The sequence below is a fragment of the Astyanax mexicanus genome, chromosome 11, assembly GCF_023375975.1.
Source record: "Astyanax mexicanus isolate ESR-SI-001 chromosome 11, AstMex3_surface, whole genome shotgun sequence".
Lineage (NCBI taxonomy): Eukaryota > Metazoa > Chordata > Actinopteri > Characiformes > Acestrorhamphidae > Astyanax > Astyanax mexicanus.
Window position 1 is genome coordinate 40,075,866 of NC_064418.1, and position 16,876 is coordinate 40,092,741.

Genomic DNA, 16,876 nt, shown 5'->3' on the forward strand with positions numbered 1-16,876 from the left:
AGGTTGAGTTGGGGAGTTGAGGATGAGTTGGGGAGTTGAGGATGAGTTGGGGAGTTGAGGATGAGTTGGGGAGATGGAGTGAGTTGGGGAATTAAGATGATTTGGGGAGTTGAGGATGAGTTGGGGAGTTGAGATGAGTTGGGGAGTTGGAGTGAGTTGGGGAATTAAGATGATTTGGGGTGGGGAGTTGGGGTGAGGTGGAGATTTGGGGTGAATTGGGATGAGTTTAGGAGTTGGGATGAGTTTGGGAAAAGGTGAGAAGTTGGGGTGAGGTGGAGTGCTGATCATTCAACATTGTGGCTTTACTAAAATTTGTGTCCCTAAACGCAATCAAATGCTCACAGCGATAGAAAGCTTCCTTGTACATTAGAAACAATGTACAAGCAGCTGTCAGTATCCAACTGACAAAAAGTCCTACTTGACTTTTTGGTCCCATACTTTCACAGGGTCAGAATGTGACCGGCTGAAACACGGCCAGTCAAAGGTCAAGCTCAAGTTACGTGAGGACCTTGAGACCCAGCTGAGCCCGGACTTAAATAAAGGGGACATTTAAACAGCAGAGGTTCAGCTATGATAAGACTAACAATGTTAATTCAAAGTTACATAACCCAGCAGAGGAGACTGGCTCTAAACCAACATCTGGCAGTACCTTCAAAGAAGCTGATTAAATCAGTGGCTGTACGCTTGCTGGATGGATTAACTTTTGACATGGGCTGTTAACATATTAAAACACCCCTGAGAACTGAACTCAGCTACAAACAAATGTGAAAGGACTTCATGCTCTGCTTTCAGGAAATTAGAAGGCAGCACATAAAATTTGGTAGTTTAGGCACAATCAGTGCCCAAGTAGCAAAAAACATAACAGCTCTATAAAGAATATTGTGTCCAGGGACTATTTCCATATTCCATGGTCCTGCATACAATAATCATGATCATTACCACCCACTGCACTGTCCACTGTGGGTGGTAATGCTTTTGCTTATGTATTCCCAGTACACAATTGACAATGGAGTGGATTGAGGAACATGAAATACCTTCAACAACTGTAGAAATTAAAGCACAGCGTAAGTTCTACTAAAGACTCCAATGCTACGTCACCTAATTACCTATCCAATCAGCTGTTCCCTTCTGCCTTTAAATAAATTCACTCATTCAGTACCTTTGCTGCCTTTCAGACGCTGATGGTCGTTCTTACCCTCCTCCTTCCCCACCGCCTCTAGGTTGGTCCAGTTTGGTTGCCCGGGGGTTGGCTCCGCCCCTGTCTCCAATGTACGACAGGATCTGCAGAGCCCAGATGTATCAAGTCCTGGGCCGATGACGGGGCCTACGCCAAAGACTCTACTAGAAGAGACTGTTTCAATATAACCTCTTTATATATGTATCTTTTTTTTGCTAAAATGTTAAAACATTAAAGTCGTAATAGTAGAAATAGAGAGTTCCATCTATCTGGTACCCACTATCAGACCACACTCCAACTCAGATAATTCCGATATTTTTTTTGAGGGTTGCTAGACAACATTGCTTTAATTCATTATATAATTTTAGATCTCTTACAAATTCAAAGTCTTATTATTTTATTTTATTTCATTTCATCATAGCTAAAATAGCTAAAACATTGCATTGTTTCCCTTTTATGATAAATTTATAAGCAAATGATTAACAGAAAAATAGCCTACAAAAAAAAAACACTACAAGAGGATTAACAGAGACGAGGCCTTCACTCTCAGAGAAATGCTGCCATCAGCTGGACAGTGAGAAAAATGTTGTTAGACAACATTTCCAAGTTTTTCATTTACTAGTTCACTTTTGTGCCAATTTTGTGTATTAAATTCACAAAATATATTCACATGGATTTTTTTTAAAGCTTTATATGTGAAATTTAGATATCAAAAACACATTATCACAAACTTTTATTAAATTACCATATTAACAAAGTGTATGTTATTAATTATGTAGTTTTTCATGTGTAATGATCACAAAATTCATATTTAACCCACTCGTTGTTTGTTTGAATTAGTTATATCCCTAAATTTAGTGGTGCATGTTTGATCTATTAAAATAAAAAGCCTCACAGTGGCAACATCAGTAGGCAATAGCCTACATACAGAAATGTATGCCAAGAAGATTTGTATTATACACATTATACTGCATTTTGTTTCCAATTACTATTAAAAACTTACAAAAAATTTCAAATTAAATAAATTACCTACAGTGCTGTGAAAAATATTTGCCCCATTACAGATTTCTTTTGTTTGTCCTATTCATATTTTCCAGATTATAAAACAAATTTTAATATCAGACAAAGACAACATGAGTAAATATAAAACAAAAGATCGTTCTTAAATGATCAGGTCTGCGTCTGGCTCGTTAACTTGAACACAGCTTTACAAAAATGTGGTTAATCAGAGTTCATTTATGGGGCAATTACTTTTTACATAGGGTAAGATTGGTCTGGATACCTTTTTTATGAAATCATGATTTTTTTAACAGGTTTATTTACTTTTTTGATATTAAAATTAGTTTGATAATTTAAACAATATAAGTACGATAAAAAAAAACTTTTTTTACAGCAGTGTACTGTATCAAAATGTTTATTTTTGTTTTTTGTATTATCATTATTGGGTGAAGAGGTCAAATCAAATGTCTTCCATCTACAATACTGTCCAGCCCCTTTGTAGACAGGCGTGAATTTCCTGAACTGGTTTCCTAATTAGCACTTACTTGGGCGCAGAAATCTGATTGTTCCAGTCTAAATCGGGGGCGGATGTAGAGCAGGGTTTCAAGCTTAAAACTCTTGAGTTTAGTGTCACTTGGCAACCATTACTGTTTCAGAGCTTTAGACAGCTTCAGTATTACTGTGAGGCAAGACTGACTCAAATCAAGGCTTTCAGTACTATGAGCTCTGGATCACTTGCTTGGATTTTTGTTTGACGCTAGCTTGTATTGAAAAGGAATGCTCATGGATTTGAGTAGCTTTATGGATGTTCGAGCTTAGACTGACTGAAACACACACACGTCCATCATAAAAGAAAGGTAAGAGGCCACAAAAAAAGAATTAATATGCAAACTGTACATTTTAAATGTATTACCATGAAGTAGAATAAGCTGTTATATGGAATCAAAAAATAATACAAAATGTAATTACGTAATTTACCAAAAATGCATTTGCACTTAGTTGAATGTTTAACAACAGTCTCTAATTTCAGACATCAGTTATTTGATGACAATTATTTTTTTTAACCATAAATAAAAATCTAATTGACAAAAGAATCCACTTGTCTGCCTTGCGTTTCATAACGTAAGGGTTAAAAAGAGCTGCTCGGACATGGAAACCCTTCTATGAAGCACTCTACCCTCTACTCTACTGCTTTTAAAGCTATTCTAAAGCCACAGGAAGTTTGGAGGTCTGTAGTGATTGACTCTGCAGAACGTTGCAGATTGACCTCTGTAAACATTGGGGACCCCTTATAATTTTCATGAAATCATTGGTTGTCCAGAGATCAGCAATTTCAGTTAAATATATCATGTAGCGGATGAATACAGTAATATTTGGGAGGTGAAATGGAGTTAATAAGATTTACAATAATTCTGCCATTTTATTGATTTGAATACCTTTAGCACTAAATATTGGACACAATTTGTTTGCTAAGCTTGTTGAACCTTGACCTACAAAAACACAGGTGAATCCAAATATAAGAAAGGGTTAGGAAGGCAAGTTTTTCTCCTCTTTGCATTTTCTCTGAAGTGTGGCAACATGGCAGCCTTGAAACAGAACTCTCAAATGACCTGAAAACAAAGATTGAAACAAAAGATTCAGCTGTCAGTTTCCACTGTGAGGAACAGAGTGAGGAAATGGAAGAACCACAGGCACAGTTCTAGTTAAGGCCTGAAGTGGCAGGCCAACAAAAATCTCAGATAAGCAGAGGAAAAGGATGGTGAGAACAGTTATAGTCAACCCACAGACCTTCAGAGCTCCAAAGACCTACAAGATCATCCTTCTGCAGATGGTGTCACTGATGAAAAAGTACAATGCTCTGGAATGACCATCTCAGTTCTCAGACCTGGATGTTATAGAAAATCTGTGCTGAGATTTAAAGCGAGCTGTCATGCTTAGAAACCATCAAATCAAATTTATTTGTATAGCGCTTTTTACAACTGGTGTTGGCATAAAGCAGCTTTACAGAAACGTAATCACAGGACAAAGAGTCTAAAGAGTGGCAAAAGACTAAACATAGAAAATACATAATACAGAACCATCAAACCTGACTGAACTGAAGATGAAAATTAGTAATGAAAAATGCTTTAAAATACCTTCAACTGGAAACCAGACTCTCATTGTAAGCTATAAGAAGCGTTTAGAGGCTGTTATTTCTGCAAAAGGAGGATATCCTAAATATTGTGTCATTTTTCTGTTGTGGTGCCCACATTTATGCACTTCCCTAATTTTGTTTAAATAATTATTTGCACACGTTCTGTAAATCCTATGAACTTCATTTCACTTCTCAAATATCACTGTGTTTGCCAGCCAATGATTTATAAAGGAAAATTATGAAAATAATCAGGGATGCCCAAACTTTTCCATACCACTGTACGTTGACAACAAATTATTCCTATTGTAACTCTTTGACTACAACTAATGTTCATCTCTTCTGCTTAGCTTGTTTTGGGCTTCTCTAGTGGGCTGATTTACTGGTAGTATAAGGCAGGGGAAAAGAAAATGTAATTGGTTCTGAATGCATTTTGGAAACCATTAGGACATAGAATTAAGACGCTGAACAGAATCTTAATGTTGAATGTTAATGTTTAACTTTTTCCATTTGAATTTGAGTGTTGGTACATTTAATAATGCAATTTTAAAAATATTGTTTCCAAGCATATTTATCCCTTATATACATATAAATGGTTAAACATAATACATTTTATTGCCAAAAACAACAGCGCATTGCTTTTGTTGCTGTGGATTGAGTAAGCCACAGAGGCCTCAAAGGGAAGAGTAAATGAATGATGTGTGTGTTTGTGTTTATTAGGCTTCATCAATAATTCACAATTCTTTCCATTTTTTGGTCTTGTCAGATGAGACACTATAAACTGTAAGTTAGTAATTGGCTCAGTAAAATGAGTCATTGTTGCTTTAGAGTCCGGAAAGAGATGCTTTAAAGAGTCGAGCTGACATAAATATGAGATTTGTTTCAAATTTTCACAGGATATTGAAGATCATCTTCTTGTCTCCTGAACTAAATTTGGATAAAAAAGGAACGATGTTTGGTACGTATTATTTTTGCCTTTGTCACAGATGTACACAGATAGGAGTAATGATGCGTTGGTAATTTCATGCTCATGTAAATTTAAGAACAGTGTGGCTGGTCACTTGTTCAGGAAATGCAGTAAAACTAATTTAAAAGATTCAGATTTTTCTTATTTTGGCACACATTAAACCTTGTGCTTATCCTTTATCCAGATCTTAATCTGTCATTTTTTTTATTTATTTCTGACATAAGTTAAACAACATTGAGTCAATTAAATAATGATTGAACCAATAGAAATGCTCTAGATTGGAACAAAATATTTGTACAGGTTAGAAGGTTTTCCCATTTTCTATAAAGTTTTAACATGACAGTAATCATTGTAATATGTATGTTTTGTCAATATGTTTACAGAATTGCCCAACATGGGCAATAATGTCCATCCAGTTGAAGCCAACACATTGCAGCTGTGGAAGGTGGGAATGGAGGCCGTGCAGTTATGTATAAAAAAGGTGAGACTCTTAATTCAGTTGAATTTGGTGCATCTGAAATAAAACTTTTATTTAATAAACTTTATTTAATGAATTTGGTTCACGATCTGATTTTGACACAACACATTTAAGTCATTGTTTGGCATTTTTGTACATTTCTAAGGTATTTAATTGAAATGAATGCTAATCACACAAAAAGCATTTAGTAGTTGCTACATTTACAATACAGTAAGTCATTTTCAGAGCGTCAGAAATACTGCACTGTATTAGGGAAAACCAAACTCACACTTTCAACGCTTACAAGCACATGGAGGTATCTAATCTGATTATCCACAAACATTCAACTGAGCCATCCCTATCTACAGAGTGTGGTTCACCCTAACAGTGACCAGTCAACATTTCCCCAAAACAATTCCCACAGTAAATACAACGCATAACAACCTGACAACAGCCACTTCTACTAATATTAATATCTACTAATTTTTTTATGTATATGTATATAAACCTCCACAATGTATCTATTTGTATCTGTATTTGACAAAATACACAGATCAGTACAAAAATATATATAAAGAAATTATTTCTTGGATTAAAAACTTTTGTACAGATTTATGTATTCTATATATAATTTTAAATATAATATTTATATTTTATATTTGTACAGTGTCCAGTTATCATTACATTACATATTATTATAATAGGTGGTTTACTAAAAACACCAGCACAAAATAAAACATACCGCTGCTGTGGGTTCCCGGTCCCACGGATGTAGGGCCTGCGATGGACATGGCCCAGAGGTAGGTTTGCCCCCCACTACCACGCTCATGTGGAGTGCTACAGACAAGCAGCTCTCCAGCCCAGAAGGCTGATGAACAAACTTGCAGAACAGTAGATCTCAAAGCAAGATGAAGCCCAAGTGGGTTCGAAAACGGGTGGAAAACGAAAACAGGTAGAAACGGAGAATTAAATAAGGCGGAAAATGAAAACGGATGGAAAACAAAAACGGGCGGAAAATGAAAACGGGTGGAAAATGAAAACTGGCGGGAAATGAAAACAGGTGGGAAACAAAAACGGGTGTAAAAATGAAAACAGGCGGGAAATGAAAACAGGTGGGAAACAAAAACGGGTGAAAAATGAAAACTGGTGGTAAACAAAAACGGGTGTAAAGCGAAAACGGGTGGAAACAGAGATCACGGAAAGTGTACGCGAGGAAGACTTCAGGACTTTACTCCGCTGACATCAGGCAGGGTAAACAAAGGCTATCCTGGGAAGCGAGACAAACAGACTGGAGAGAAGCACGAGGGAGGAGGAGCCAGGGAGAGAGGACTGTACGCGTGGAGCCGAGCTGCAGAAAATACAGAAATGTGTTATTTATACACAAGATAAGCAGCACGGAGCTAGCTAAGGTTAGCTAACTAAACACCAAACTGTGTCTTTCGGGGGAACTCTCCCCCCAGCCCCGGTATTCCCCCCGGGAACAGCGCGGTGCCCCTGCAGCGCTAAAGCAGCCGAAATCTCGCGGTTAATATAAACTGTGAAACGGACTGTCCAAATTTAAAGCAGCAGTCCGTATTGTTTTGTTTCTAAACTAAAAGCAGAAGCATTCCTGAGTGGACACGTCTTTACGTGCTTACGTTACACGTACAGCCTCTGAAAAAGGATCCGGCCCAGTTTTAGGTTCACACTGCAGCGACGCGAAGCGTTTTTCGCTCCGCCTCCCACTGTTCTCTATGGAGAGCGGCGGCGGCAGCAGCAGCAAATGGGTCTGCTGCTGCCAGACTTTCTAAATGGGATTAGAAATGTTTAGGCAGGGCTTCACATGATACTGCAGTCTGTGATGCACCTACCATTTACTGTCCATGCTTTATACCAGGGTCTCAAAGTGCCAGCCTGCTTACGCTGCGCTGCCTGGTGACTAGAGCCAAGCAACGCTAAACCCAATTCACTGGTGGGCTGCACGTCTCTACGGATGTGCTCACCACTGCCGGAAAAAAAACATTCTGTTAGCCAAAATGTCTCTTTCGAAATTCTCAAAGAACAAAATAAATGTTGACCTGGAGCACAGACAGTTTTCAGAGAGGTGGATGATCGATTATTTATTTGTGGAGTTTAACGCGACCGCCACTTGTCTGATATGCAAGGAGAAAGTTGCCGTGCTTAAAGAGCACAATCTTAGACATCATTACACCACTAAACACGCAGAGCAGTACGCCAGGTATGAAGGAGAGGAGAGGGAGAGACGAGTCGCTCAGCTTCGCAAAGATCTTTCCCTGCAGCAAAGCTGTTTCCAGCGAGCAATAAGAGAAAGTGATGCTGCAGGTGGAGCAAGTTATGCGGTGAGTGAGTTCATCACCCAAGCTGTTTACGTTACACTGTAAAAAAAATAGTAAAAAAAAACGGTTGAATGTCTGGCAGCAAACGTTGCCAAACAGTTACCATAAAAATACAGAAAATTACTGTACCTAATTTAACAATGACTTCCTTTAAAATGACAGGCTTTGCTATTATGTTCTCTGTAATTTTACAGTCAAATTAGGCTATAATAAATTACATTAAAAGTCTGTTATCTAAACGTTGACATCATTTAAATAACGGTGAATTTACGTTGCTTGATTGAATTATTCAAGCAATGTAGAGAATGAAAATGTCAAATTACATACATGTCTTTTGAAGTAAAATATAGTAAATTAAATGCTGGAATTGGTCAATAAGTGGCTTTATTGTTACAATGTACAGATGTATTACATTTCTCAGCTTTTTCTAAGTAAAAGAGACTTTATTGTCTTTGAATACTTAAGATGTGGTGGCTCAATATTTTATGTACTATGCTAGCATGCTCGTTTCAAATAACATGTAACGTTATTGCAAAGGTTATCAAGAAAAGGCAATATGCCACACCGCATAATTTATTCATAAAGTTCTTTATTAATTAAGTCACTGCTCTCTTACAATTACAAGCTATGCTCAGAACGTAAAACTACTTAAACTCAAGTTTGTAAAACCAAGCCAGGTGGATAAAAGTGCTATGAAACTACATCAGGGTAACCCCTCTAAACTTAACATCTAATTAACATGGCTACTCCCCACAGACAGCTGCATCCCATTCAGACCCGCCGCACTACGCTGAACGCAATCCGGCGCAAAACGTTAGCAGATCTCAACTTTATTCAAATGAATCAGGTCGCCGCGCTGCGTCCAGCCAACCAGGGAACAGCAGGCTGTGACGCAACACGCCGCTACTGCGTTTTAACCACTGAAGCTAAAATCCGAAATTTATAATTGTTTACTTCTTTGGCTTCCTTTGAATAAAAAAAAAACGTCACGGACACGCCCACACGCGGCACGCGAAGCGATCCAGCACGGCGACACGCGCTGAAGAAAAGTGACACATGCCTTATATACTTTATAAAAGAGGCCACAACACCCATAAATCACCCAAACACTCACGCGATGTCACAATACATTCCAGCCAAACTGGGCAAAAAATGCTTGTGAACATAACAATGTTTAAATAAATAATAATTTAGGGTAAAGCAGCCCTGAAACTTTAATTAATTAAACTGTGAAACTAAAGATTATATCTGTGTTCCATAATGTTTTGTAATGTGTGATACTTCTTATTTACAGCAAAATGTAAAAAATGTAAAACTACTTTACTGGTCTGTATTTTTACACCAAAGTTTTTACATTTTACAGTTGAAGTTAAAAAAGGGGGATTCTTGTCAGTTAAATGTACAGATTTTTTACTTTTAAAAAAGATTTATTGAAACAGATGTTTTCACTGTGATTGTCAGGTATATTCTTTTTTTTACATAAAAGACAGAAAAACCTTTTTTATTTTATGGTTATTTTCTGTAAAAAACTGCTCCTCTCAACTGTGAAATTTAATAATTCCAAGCATAGATCCAGACTAACCGATGCCCATCTTCAATCCATCATCAGAGTGTCCACTGCAAACTCACTTAAAGCAAATGTGGCTCATTAGTGTCAGAAGAAGCACTCTCACGTTTCTGGTACGAAGCACTGAGCAATCACAAAGCAAAGAACAAAATCTGTACTGAACAAAATGTATTTAAATTTCTGTATTTGTTGTTATTATATATTAAAATAGTTTATTTTTCATTTTTCCACTGCTTTTTGTCGCAATTATTTAATCTGGCCCCTCATCGAAAACACAGCCTGGTTATTGGTTACAGTCATTGCTTAGTTTTAAACTTATTTGAGTGATGACTGTATAAAGTTTATGTGGGTGTAATCATCATCAGCATTAAAAAGATATCACTTCAGTGCAATAGTCTGTCACGCTTAATGATGAGTCATCACATGAATGTAGTGTATTTACTGTAGGCTGCAGACTTCCTCCATTTAGATAATTCACTTTTTTCATCGATCACATGAGCTAATGTATCTCTCCCATGCCGGTCCGGTTTCAGCATCCGTCTGCATGTTGCTGAGCTCGTCTCATCTGTATGACATCACTAGAGCTGTGGCAGGGAGGACCACTCCCCACTGCAGTGTACTGCACTGTGTTTTTATCCAGCCTCCCCTTTCCTGCTACACCTCTGTCTCTCTATACCTCTACCCCCTCTCTCTATCTCTATCTCTCTCTGTCTGTCTGTCTCTGTGTGAGTGTGAGTATGGGGGAGGCAGCGGAGGGTGTGGAGCCTGTATTGGTCAGCACTCTGGCTGTCAGTGTGGCTAAAAGTGCCAGATATTTTTCTCTGTCTCCTTCCGTCCAGCGCTGCTCTCTGTCCTGCTGGGTCAAGGAGAACATCACGAAGAAGGAGTGCTGCTTCTATGTGGAGGATGGCAGGTATGGATCTATAACACATCAGTGTGAGTGTGTGTGTGCATATGTGTTTGTGTGTGTGAGTGTGTGTGTGTGTCTGCAGGTCTAGTTTCCAGTCTGAGATAAAGAATGCTTTTTCAGTTGACCTTGCATTTTCTGTTGAGTAATGGTAGCCTATAACAGAAGCAGATAATTTATGCTCTTAAAGAAAAAGGTTACAATATGTTTCTTTAATTGGAAAAACAATAATCTATATGTTTAACTAGTTTAAAGGACATTTATAAAGTTTAATGAACAATTCACCCACTTGTTCTTACTGAAGGAACTACAGGAATGTTTCTTCATTTTTCAACTTAACTTACAATTTTAATATCTTCTTTTTTAACCATCTTCACCTAACCACTCAACTGTTTTAGTAAAGAAATCTTTGTTCAGATTTATTATAATACATTTTGCATCCATCGCAATGTACATTGCATTACTTTACATTTTTATTTTATTTTGTTGATAATGTTATTTGGGTGCTTTAAGTTTTGCATTTTTGTTTCACTATTCCCTAGTTAGTTAACTAAATAAATAATATATTTATTTATTTCAATTGACAAATATACACATCTTACCCATTAAAACTAAGCCAAGTTTGATCAAAAAAGGAAAATTATACATTATACAAGCACTATATTAAACATATTTTTTAAACCTAGATTTACTTTTATGTATCTTTTATTTTAATTAAATGTATTGTTCAATTTTATAGTCTTTGCCATACATTCTGATTATAAAATGTATACTTCATAAGTATTATCAGTCACATCTGTACAATGCTTGGCTACATTGTAACATTGTAAATAAGGGTCAACCTCAATGTATTTTAAGTTTAAATGAAGGTTGATTAATTTGATAGGTTGAATGAAATTAAATTAGCATGCTTTAAAATGTTATTTAGTTAATTAATTTTTTTTTTATGGTATCACTCCAATTAACCCAATTTATTTCCAAGAACGTACATCTGTATACTGATAAAGAACTGTGAAGTTTCTTTAGACATTTAAAATGATTTTTCTCTCATTAGAAAACATGGTTGTTTATAGAACCAGAGGTGGATGTCCTGATGCATCCCTCAAATAACCATTTGAAATACGTTTATTTTATTTACAGTATTAAACAGTGCAGTACATGTAAAATGTCAGTGTTGAGCTGTTTGATTTTTATTATAATATGAATGATAGTATGATAATTCACAGCGCTCTATAGAGCTTCTTATATCACATTAGTAGCTCTGAACCACTGACTGTCACTCTGTTCATTTACTCTCCATTCAGTCCAGCTCTTTTGGCCGCTCTGTTGTCAGTCAGTGTGTGTGTGGGTTTCTGTGTGTATGTGTGGGTGTCTGTGTCTGTGTGTGTGCTGTGTTTGTATTGTTGAGCAGTAACCCGTGTGTGAATGTGGATTATTCCACACAGAGAGGGGATTTGTATGTGTGGCTACCCAAAGGTCCAGCACACCGATGAGGCCATCAAGCCGGAGGAATTCATGGGGGAGCAGTGGGACCCACACAGACACATTAGAGAAGCCCCCACTGACGCATATGGTGACATTAGCTTTGGGGGAATTGGGCAGAAAACAAGCAAGGTAAATAAATGTTTGTGTGCACCTTTTGTGACTACAATGAACTTGTTCTATGTATTGCTTATACATACCTTAATAATAAAACTAATTATTAAAAAATCACTTTTTCAGTGTTTGTGCTGATGCATTTGGGGGACCAGAGTTTCTATCAACCCACAAACTGTTAAACTAGACAAGCTTTTCCATTTTTTTGTTTGCCGAGGCCAGAAACACAGCATGTTTGTATTCAGATAAAATACATATACAGCTCTGGAAAATAATAAGAGACCCCTTAAAAATAATATGTTTCTTTAATATTACAAAATCGAAAAAAACCTCTGAATTATTATAGAATGTGGGAAATAGAAAAATATACTAATGACTATAGATTTCTGTTGCTCATTTTGTGTATCTCTCTGTGTTTGTGTGTGTGTGTGTGTGTGTGCAGTACATCCGTGTATCTTCAAACACGCGTGTTGATTTGCTGTACCAGCTGATGACAGAACAATGGAAGCTCCACCCCCCAAACCTTCTAATCTCAGTGACAGGTGGAGCCAAAAACTTCTACATGAAGACTCACTTAAAGGACAAGTTCAGGAGAGGGTTAATCAAAGTGGCCCAGAGCACAGGTACACACACCCTGTTAGAATTCTGCTATTGTTACATTCTTTCAGATTATTATTATTAATAATAATGAGAAGAAGGAGAAGAAGAAGAAAAATAATGTTGACACTTTATAGAATATCAATTTATGCCTTTTAATTCAACTCTAATGGCCAAACAAAGAAAGTCTACCCCATCTTAAGCAGGCCTGGAGTTCTCTTTCTGATTGTACTACATACTACTATTCTTTTACACCTGTTACAGGTGCCTGGATCCTGACAGGTGGCACACACACAGGTGTGATGAAGCACGTTGGGATGGCAGTGCGGGACTACACCCTCAGCAGCAGCTCCTTGGAGGGGCAGATTGTGACCATCGGTGTAGCTACGTGGGGAGTCATCCACAACCGGGAGGCTCTGGTCCATCCTGAAGTGAGCTGCTACATCTGCTACACAATATTCCAGTGGTCCAACGGTCTAAAGAGCTGCCACTATGATTGGGAGATTGCTGAATTGCCGAATCCCCGTCATGCAGCTTGCCATCAGCTGCCAGAGCCCTGAAAGAGCACAATTGGCCTTGCTCTCTCTGGGTGGGAAGATTGCGCTCCCCCCCCCTCATCACTCCAAAGGGTGATGTCAATCACCACATGGCATCTCTCTTTTTATAATCTGATGTTGTCACTAAGTAGCTTAAAAAACAGAATAATTTATCTTTGTCTTACTTTCTTTCTTTGTTTTCTATTTTTCTTATTTAGGGTCGTTTTCCTGCTCATTACTATCTGGATGAGCAGGGTCAGGGTAGACTCTCCTGTCTAGATGTTAACCACTCTCACTTCCTGTTGGTGGATGATGGAACGAATGGTCATTATGGGGCGGAGATTGAGCTCCGTGGACATTTGGAAAAGCTGATCTCAGATCAGCCTTTGGGGCAGAAAGGTGTGTAGTAGTGTTTCAGTTGAAACCCTGGCTCCTGCGATACAGAGCTGAATATGGGTTCTTACTCTGTTCTTTTAAAACAGTATTTTTAACCTGTTGGCTATGGCCCCCCAGTGCGTCACAGCACAGTTACTACTCGAGAGCTGTTGGCCAGTAATGTTTTGCAAAGTTAAAATATTTTATTAATGATGAAAATATCTGTCGAATTTCTATTTTGGCGGCGGGAAATACAGGTGCGCCACTGACTGATTAAAACCATGTCAACAGTCAGACGCCCAATCCTATCTTAGCCATGCAAAAAAACAGACTTTTACCTCAACAATAAACAGGCAAACAGGCACAGCAACTAAGCTATTGGATGGATGTTCTTATTATCACCATGTAATTAAATGTAAGTGAATGTGTGAGCAGAGTATAGGAGAAGGGAATGGACCCTACGTATAACCCCAGATTTTAGGTTCAGGATTTTTCTTTCTCTTTCTGCATTATGTTACGTATGTGACCCACTGATTATGTGTCGTTATCAGAGAGTGGAGTGAAGATTCCAGTCGTGTGTGTGGTGCTGGACGGTGGACCTGGAACTCTAAACGTAATATGATTGTCCTGTTTATTTTGTTAATATTATAAACTTTTTGAATTTTTGATTAGGATCTGAGTCCAAACATTCTGCTTTCCACAGACGATCTACAGCTCCATGATGAACGGCACTCCATGTGTAATTCTGGAAGGGTCGGGCCGTGTAGCTGATGTCATTGCTCATGTGGCGGGCCTACCTCTGTCCAAGGTCACTCTGGCTCTGATCCATCGACTGATGAAGAAATTTTTTGGAGAAGAGTTTGAGTCCTTTTCTGAGCTCAAGATCATTGAGTGGACAAAGAAGGTGAGACTAAAAAGATTATTGGTTTGATATGTGTAGACATCCATTACATCCAGTGACTTTAAAAACATCTACAGCACAATGTCTCAGAAGTGAAGCCATTACAGGTCTAGTGCCTCTGCTGGCTGGTTTCAGTATGATGTGTAATTTCACTCATCCACATTCACAAGTCTGAAGTATTACATTTAATGTGAGATGGTATTCCCAATACACATTATCCTTTGGACCATATTTAAGGGACCTACAAATATGTTAACTGTGCTGGTTTAGGCTGTGCTGAAGCCCAGAAAAGATTATTATGGGAGACTGAAAACCGGCAAGGTCACTGTTAAACAGTGCTTAAAGAAATTCAATAATTCCTATATGTTGAAGCAACAGGAAAAGTACACCTTGCACAGCTTAAAAAGCACAAAAGACATGTACTAATTCTCTTAATTAATCATGGGTGTTGCCATTACCCTTGCCATTACTTTTAAGATCCAGGACTTTGGCGCATTGATAGTTTAACAGCACAGCACTTCTGCGCTTCTCTGTAGAGGACATTTACCTGTGCATTTACGCTGTGAAGTTGTGCAAGCAGGAGGACATTTATGGGAACAACAATGTTATTTTAGTTTGTATTTTTCAATTTTTGTAGTTCATTATTTTAGTTTGTATTTACATTGTTGATGTAAACGTTGTGTGTATAACAAGAGAGGTGTACATGTGCTGAGCATACACTGTGCACCTGCATGGCCAAGATAGCAATGAACATCTCACTGTTTCCATCTAGATAGGTTCATTTCAGTCAGTGGCACACCTGTGTTTTATTCCGTTGCCTCTGCTCTAAATTTTACAGACTCTGGTTGCAACTTTGACAAAATGGAAAATATATATTTTTAATAATAGACAAGAAATAGAACCACAGTGTCCACATTTTAAGAGGTTTTGATTGATTAGAACTAACAACAAGTCACTGAGCCATGGTTGTAATGCTTATAATAAATATGTTGATGATTAAAAATGTGATGCCAGTACAAAAATCACAAATGAATACGTAAGTAAAATATCTACTGTATATTCTACATATCATACATAAAGATGAGTTTTTATTGTTTACAGATTCAAGACATTATACGAATGCCTGAGCTGCTGACAGTGTTTCGCATTGACGAGGAAAAAAACTGTGACCTTGACGTAGCTATTCTACAAGCTTTTCTGAAAGGTGAGAAATCTGCTGCTCTCATTTGTCCTATATACAAAATAATTAATTTTTCATTTTCAAATCCCGGTCATGCAGCTTGCCATCAGCTGCCGGAGCCCCGAGAAAGCACAATTGGCCTTTCTCTTTCTCCGGGTGGGTAGATTGTGCTCTTTCCCCTCATCACTCCTAGGTTGATGTTGATTAGGACAAGGTGTCTGTGAGCTGATGTATAGGAACCGAGTCGCTGCGCTTTCCTCTGAATGCACTGTGATACTATTAGGCAATGCTACATCCGCAGCAGTCATAAAATAGGTGGTTGCTGACTTCACATGTATCGGAGAAGGCATGTCCTAGTCTTCACCCTCCTGATGTTGTGGCATCACTAGTGATGGGGGATATACAGCAGATATATAGAGTATTGGCCAAGCTAAAAAAATTCTGAAATACATTTTGTAAAAGAAAACTGTCCAAAACCTGAACTGTGGAGCTAAACTGTTTCTCTCTCTATAGCCTCCCGGAGCAGTTGCAATATGGGGAAGCAGAACAGAGAGAGACAGCTGGAACTGGCTGTGGCCTGGAACCGTGTGGACATTGCAGAGAGTGAGATATTCACTGAAGAAAGTCAATGGAATGTAGGTGTATTATACCACTTTCACTTTTCTCGGGTTAGACTTGTAATGTATTGTGGTTTCAAGAATTTGATAGCATTTGTACTGATGCTGGATTAAAAGCTCTGCATCAAAAATGGCACTTCAACTCATTTCCAAAGTATATAATGTATTTACCTAAATTATTAAATAATGTGATTATTATTGGGTTCAATATACAGCTCTGGAAAATAAGTATATAGTATAGTAGTTTTCATAAGTATATGTTTGAGTAAAATGAACAGTGTTGTTTTATCTATAAGTTACAGACAACATTTCTACCAAATTTCTAATATAAATATTGTCATTTAGAGCATCACCCTGGTTTTTAATCACAGTTTTCATGCACCTTAACATGTTCTCCTCCACCAGTCTTACACACTACTTTTGTATAACTTTATGCCACCTGGTGCAAAAATACAAGCAGTTCAGCTTGATTTGATGGTAGTTCCTATAGCTCTTATACTTCTTAGTAGGGGTGGGCAATATTATATCGTATA

At 37.8% G+C, this 16,876-nt stretch overlaps 1 protein-coding gene across 3 annotated transcripts in view; it reads left to right on the forward strand.

Moving 5' to 3' along the window:
• Positions 1–2,837: 2,837 nt before the first annotated feature.
• Positions 2,838–16,876, forward strand: part of trpm2 (transient receptor potential cation channel, subfamily M, member 2) — a 30,264-nt gene continuing 16,225 nt past the window's right edge. Inside the window, exons 1-12 of one of the 3 annotated variants that reach the window (XM_049485097.1) lie at positions 2,838–3,033; positions 5,204–5,265; positions 5,658–5,755; positions 10,474–10,547; positions 11,987–12,155; positions 12,580–12,760; positions 12,999–13,165; positions 13,489–13,669; positions 14,197–14,258; positions 14,349–14,549; positions 15,648–15,750; positions 16,240–16,361. In XM_049485097.1, the coding sequence (XP_049341054.1) occupies positions 5,259–5,265; positions 5,658–5,755; positions 10,474–10,547; positions 11,987–12,155; positions 12,580–12,760; positions 12,999–13,165; positions 13,489–13,669; positions 14,197–14,258; positions 14,349–14,549; positions 15,648–15,750; positions 16,240–16,361 (1,365 nt within the window). In that variant the 5' untranslated portion in view covers positions 2,838–3,033; positions 5,204–5,258. Of the gene's footprint in view, positions 3,034–5,203; positions 5,266–5,657; positions 5,756–7,535; positions 8,071–10,067; positions 10,548–11,986; positions 12,156–12,579; positions 12,761–12,998; positions 13,166–13,488; positions 13,670–14,196; positions 14,259–14,348; positions 14,550–15,647; positions 15,751–16,239; positions 16,362–16,876 lie in introns of those variants that run through there. The other 2 variants (XM_049485095.1, XM_049485096.1) reach the window with 2 other exon arrangements.